A 6,244-nucleotide genomic window follows, 5' to 3' on the forward strand; every position below is an offset into this window, starting at 1 on the left:
AATGTAATTAATACTTTATATTTTAATATTTATATTTGATGTACATTTATTTTCTTTGTTATTTATTTTAACACTTTTCAATTATTTGTCTATTTATTATGATATGGAAGGAATGTGACAATTAAATATTAACATAATTTCTAATGATAATTATAAAAAATAATTAATAATTATAAAAATAATTCATAATTATCCTAAAATATTTGAATTAATAACATAATTTTAAAATATTGTCACAAATATAATAGTAATTAGAGTATTAAGAGTGACAATTAATTGATATTATTATTATATATAAAATATATATTAGTGATTACTAATTTATCGTATATGTGTGATAGTGTCTTTTTGTCACTATTATATTAAATTACTATAGTGACAAATATTTTTACCACAATATAGTTTAATTTTAGTGATAGTGTATTTTTGTCATTATTATAAAAAATTATTAGTGATAATTATTTTTGTCACAATATACTTTAATTTTAGTGATATATAAAAATATTGTCACAAGTACAATAGTGACAAAGTTATTAGTGACATTTTAATTATTATCACAAGATGATATACGTTCGGACGAGGAGGACTAAGAAATAGTATAAAGTTTTAAAGTAAAATAGTATTACTTTTATAAAATTTAAAAGTTGATAACAGATATTATAAACTTATGTATATAAAATTAAACTCGAATAGATAAGATTAAAGCAATTGAAATGACACGCCACTCTCTCAGACAAATTGAAGATGTGACAAATCAAACTAGTCCATCACTAATTTTGTGATACAAATAACATTTTTAGCCCGTTCTGACTGGCCCATTAATTTACTTTTTATTTATTAAACTTTAAAATAAAAGAAGTTTTTTATTATATTAATTGAAGAATATAAATATGTTTAATGTTAACGAATATTCATAAATTAATTTTTAATTATTAATTATATAAAATTAATTTAACATATTTAGACAATAATTTATTCAAACATCAATTAACCAATTAAAGATTTATAAAATATTTTATGATTTATTTTTTAATATGTATGTATATATTTAAAATAGAAAAAAGGATAATTAAAAAACTGATAAATTATTTAGTCCATCTGCCAAATCACCCTTATGATTGAGCACATATAGCCATATATGCATCCCACTCACTTGTTTTGTCACTATTGAACAAAAAGTACTTTTTTAATTTAGCTTTGAATGTTCTATCTCTATCCCTTGTGTGGTAAAGAGAAAAAAGATAGTAAGAAAAACTACAAATATAAAAAGGAAAAGAAAGAATTTGTTTAATTGAAAATTAAAGTAATTTTTTTTAAAACAATTTATTAAATAACAAAATATTGTTATTGTTTTCTGTTATTTATTTAATAATAATAATATACAAAATTAGAAGATTGGTCAAGAAAAAAGGAAATCTTTAGTTAATTTATCATTTTTTTAGTATTTATTGTATACTTACCTGGTACACATGTCAAAACAAGAAATAACTCATGAGTCAATCTGACTTATCATGAGTTCGAGTTGGGTTGACTTGAAAATTCTGAAAATGGGTTGGGCTCACTTAACCCGCAATTCACTTATTTTTCATTTTGCACCAAAAAAAGGAACTCTTATTTCATTGTATTTATCTGCATCTCTTGACAACGGCAGAACTAGCATGTGACCAAGGGGAGCCACGGCTCCCCCAAGGTTTTTAATTTTTTTTATATATTTTTTAAATTTATATTTATATATTATTTTTATTATATATATATATATTTAAAAATAAAATAAAAATTAATTTGATGGATCTTGATTAATAAAGGATTAAAGTTTTGTATCTGACTATAAAGTTTTTTTTCGTATCAAACTATTAATAAGATGTAAATGTAAAAAGAAAGACAGATTGAGAAATGGAGATGGGAGAACAAAGAGATCGAAGAACTCATATTCACAATATCTCCTGAATCAGTATCTTAGTATTCTAGTATGATTTATGTAGGTTAGATTTATGATTCTTCCATTATGATATTTCTTCTAAATTAAGTTTTCTTTAAATTAGTATGAAAACTAACTTAATTTTAGGGATTATTTTATGAATTGACATAAACCCTAATTATATTTTTCTCAAATTAGTATAATCCTACCTTATAAAATGTTGTGATTTTATGTTTTCAAGTGCATACAATGAATTAGTTTAATAATCTTAAATTGGACTAGAAATTAGAATACCATTTTGCTTGAATTCAATCTATTAAAAAGATTAAAAATTGAGAAGTGTGAATTGCAATATAAAAATGGTTTAAGTAAAAAAAATAATTTTTTTTTATTAATAAATTATATAAAAAGAAATTAAATTGGCACCCCCGAATTTTTTGTCCAAGTTCCGCCATTGTCTCTTGATATCTTTGATATCCTGCAAATTTCAATATCAGAAAAAGAATAAAATTGTTTTCATCTTACAAATTTGAATATTTAGAAATGATTATAAAATATTTTTTATTTTTATATGGGTTAGTGAGTCAACCTACTTAATCCACCAACTTGTAGTGGGTTAAGTCAAGTTATTTCTGATTCACAAAAATGTGAATTTGACTCATTTTGACATCTCTATAAATACTACCAAATATGTCTATATTAAAACTACCAAATTTTGAGATCGAGTACAACTCAATATTTAGAGGAGTCACACTTCGCGTATGTAAAGTCCAATCAAAACGTAATAATTGTCAACAAGTTGACCAAACACCTTAATTAGATTCATAATTTTGGTTAACTTTTATAATAATGATTATTAAGTGATTGAACCTCAATTAGATTAAAAATAAAAGGGGTAAAACTCACTATAAAATACAAAATGTAGTTGATATATTTTTTACAAGCATTTATGAAGACCCTCATTCAGACAAAAACTAACTTGAGATCGGAGTATCTTACTTGGTGTATTTATTATTTGCTTTTCCACCAAGGTTAATCTTCTTTCACTTTTACTTTACTATTTATCCAAACAACATAAACGAAAGAAATAATTTATTCTATCCAAAGCGGTAAGTAAATGACAGCTTGTATTTGAAAAAATATAATAATAATAATACTCTACTTTTAATTTAGTAGTAGAATCTCGTTGGTTTGTTAAAAAAATATTGAAATTTCTTTCAATACTGTAATTTTTTATTCATCAGTGTACATATTAAATTAATGTTTGACACTCCTTATTCCAGACTTGAAATCGATATAATATATACTATATATTTTACAATGTTGAACTTTGGGTATATTCATGAAGGAAAACAACGTAATCCAAAAATTTTAAAAGTTAGAAAGATTTAGTATCGATCATTCATGAGATACTTTATATAGATGATATTAATTTTAGTTCAAAACTTTTAAGATAATGATATTTTTACTATACATCAAAGAGATTCACCTTCATCACTTCGTTTTCTATTCTTTTTATCGACAAATAAATATATTAATTATGGAGCATTTAGGGTGTTTAACCATTTAAAAAAAATACATACTTAATTTTTATAGCATTTTCAAAAATAGTCAAACAAATTTTAAAGTGTGGTAATAAGTAAAATGAGATACATATTTTGAATAGAAAATTATTTTTTAACAATTAAATTTTGACAAATTTATCTGATAATTTAAAGTAATATTTTTTAAGTAATTTTCTACTTTTTTTTATTTTTTTTATTTCTTTATATTACAAAATCATTTTAAAATTAAATTGTAAAAGAAAATTATCAAAATTTAACTCTAAAATTATCATCGTACATTTTGAACCACACACCATAATTATAAGCATCATAAACTCCTTCTACAGGTCTGTGAGCAATTCCAAAGACAGGTATTTATCATATATAGCAACACATACAAAATTGTATGGAGATTTAATCTCAAGATTATCAGTTAATTAAGTTGGATCATGTCTAAACCTTTTGAACCACACTCTTTCTGTGGTCGATTGTTGCTATAAATATAGATTAATTAGATTCTTTACTTGTGTTTTTATATATATATACTGCAGAACTAACTTTAGAAACGTTAATGCACGAAAAAGGTCTTGCCTCATCAAAAGAAGATGTTCAGTGTGACTATCCCTTTTGCTTGCACCAGTAACTTCTGCATAATGGACAAGAAACAAAAAGCACGAAAATACGAACACGAACTAACTTTAAGCACAATAAATTACTTTAACAAGTTTTTAATGTTCATCCTCATATCGGTGGTTGTTTGGTCTACTTGGTCTCAGAAATGGATTTGTCTTTAAGGAAGAACAAGTAGATTTAGCAAAAGTTATGCCTCACAGAAGGTTAGGTCTTCATCTTAGTTTGACTTCACAGTCCTTTATAATTCATGAGGACTTTCTATATATATAATATACTATCTCTTACATATACTTTTCATTTTCCATCAACATTTTTTAATAAAAAAAATACTTTATGTAGTTGTTAAAAGTTGATACTTATCACCTATTAGTTTATTTATTAGAAAACTATATTTTGGTTAAAAGAAGATCGAAAGAGAAAAGTCAAAATATTTCTTTATTCGAATTAACTTCAGAGTTTGTTACTCTTCTTCTTTTTTTTTTTTCAAATTTTACACTCCAAAAATAACCATAGCTAGAAGCTTGGTCCATTTGTAGAATATCTAGTACTACTGTCAGACAGCTTTTGCATGAGTGTTCTGGTAGCTGCAACCACCACTCTTAAGATAGCATTCACTTGGAAACTGAATGGAAATTGTACCGAACACTTAACTCTCATCATAATTGAAATATTGCATTCATTTAGATAACTTGATTCTTCATTATTTTTTGCTTTGGCCATATATGAACAATTCGAATTCAACTCCCGAAAAAAAACTAAAACTCAATGACAATTTGCATGTTATTTTTCTCGTATTATTTATGTTGCAGGAACATGCAGACGAACATAGTTTAGGTCATCAAAATATACAAAGGACACTTGCAATTACATGAAATATAAAACTCATGTTAAATCCTCCAATAATCTTCCCTAAGATTTCCTTGTCTAGTGTACTATAGTATAATTGTAGTGCATTTGGTGTATTAAAGAGAACATATTTTAAAAAGATAATAAAATCTTAAAGCTTCTTTTTAAGTGCTTTTAAAAAATGATTATTTTTTCAAAATTATATACTGTAACAAACATGCACTACTACTACTGGTATATATAATGAGTTGGCAACATGTGCTAACAGTTGAGATCTATTTGTGTGTTGGTGGACTCGGAATTTTGTACTGGCGTGTCTTCTTCCAAAGCACCAATCAGGGAAGAAGGTAAAGCAATTGTTAGGTCAAGATTCAAAGAGGGTGACGAAATAATTGCTGATTCTTGTTCTGTGAAGGAAATCCTGTGATGAGTGGCAGCAAGTGGGGATTTAAAGATGGGAACTTTATTGTGGCCTTTGTTCATGGATTCGGATGTTGATGCCCCCTCAGCAGAAGAAGCATGAGGACGAGAAAAGCTTTGGTGTGGCTTATGGTTGTTTGGATCAATCCCCATCTTTATCAGTTTTCTGCGGATGTGAGAATTCCAATAGTTCTTCACCTCATTGTCTGTTCTTCCTGGCAATCTTCCAGCAATGAGTGACCACCTATGTTTTCAAACATATGCATCCAAATTAAAATGAATTCTCTATCAAGATTATGGATTCTGATATGAAAAAGTTCTTATTAAATTTTGATTACCTGTTACCAAGGAGGGCATGGAGTTTGATGATAAGATCTTCTTCATCTTCAGCAAAGATTCCACGTTTGATGTCTGGTCGTAAGTAGTTTAACCATCTCAGTCTGCAGCTTTTGCCACAACGATGCAACCCTATATATAATATGTTGAACGACAAATGGTTACAAAAATAGTACTGTAAGAAATTCTTTTACTGATACCATAGTTGAATGAATGAATGAAACTCTTTCTTCTTTATGGCTTAAAATCATTCATTCATAAACACTAACCAGCAGCTTTGGGAATGGAACGCCAACAACCTTCACCATGAACTCTGATGTAGTCAATGAGCTTTTGATCTTCTTGCTTAGACCATGCTCCTTTATTGATGTTTTCTTTGTCACAACAAGGTTTTCGCATAGTTGGTTTCTTTGTTGTGGTTGTGGTTGTGATGAGAGAGAAAAATAAAAAGGAAGGAAGTGGAAGGTCTGACAAATGGCAGAAGAGAGGGTAGATGGATATATATTTGTAAAGGAGAGAGGATGAAGTGTGGACTTGGACTGGTGGT

General features: G+C 26.8%; 1 protein-coding gene across 1 annotated transcript; it reads right to left on the reverse strand.

The window, feature by feature from the left end:
* Positions 1 to 4,742: 4,742 nt before the first annotated feature.
* LOC114193856 (transcription repressor MYB4-like) lies at positions 4,743 to 6,244 on the reverse strand. Its single transcript, XM_028083816.2, has 3 exons — positions 5,967 to 6,244; positions 5,700 to 5,829; positions 4,743 to 5,605 (listed from the first exon to the last, which is right to left on the reverse strand). The coding sequence occupies exons 1-3, from the start codon at positions 6,094 to 6,096 to the stop codon at positions 5,203 to 5,205; spliced, it is 663 nt and encodes a 220-aa protein (XP_027939617.1). The 5' UTR covers positions 6,097 to 6,244; the 3' UTR covers positions 4,743 to 5,202.

This window comes from Vigna unguiculata, chromosome 8 (genome assembly GCF_037176805.1).
Source record: "Vigna unguiculata cultivar grain cowpea cultivar isolate G323 ecotype 2 chromosome 8, ASM3717680v1, whole genome shotgun sequence".
Taxonomy (NCBI): Eukaryota; Viridiplantae; Streptophyta; class Magnoliopsida; order Fabales; family Fabaceae; genus Vigna; species Vigna unguiculata.

What these genes read in the sequence shown, in the direction of transcription:
- LOC114193856 (XM_028083816.2), bottom strand. Translation starts at nt 6,096, where the DNA reads ATGCGAAAACCTTGTTGTGACAAAGAAAACATCAATAAAGGAGCATGG. An exon ending in TTCCATTCCCAAAGCTGCTG is followed by an intron (nt 5,830 to 5,966) that starts GTTAGTGTTTAT and finishes TATTATATATAG; the next exon opens with GGTTGCATCGTTGTGGCAAA. An exon ending in CATGCCCTCCTTGGTAACAG is followed by an intron (nt 5,606 to 5,699) that starts GTAATCAAAATT and finishes TTGAAAACATAG; the next exon opens with GTGGTCACTCATTGCTGGAA.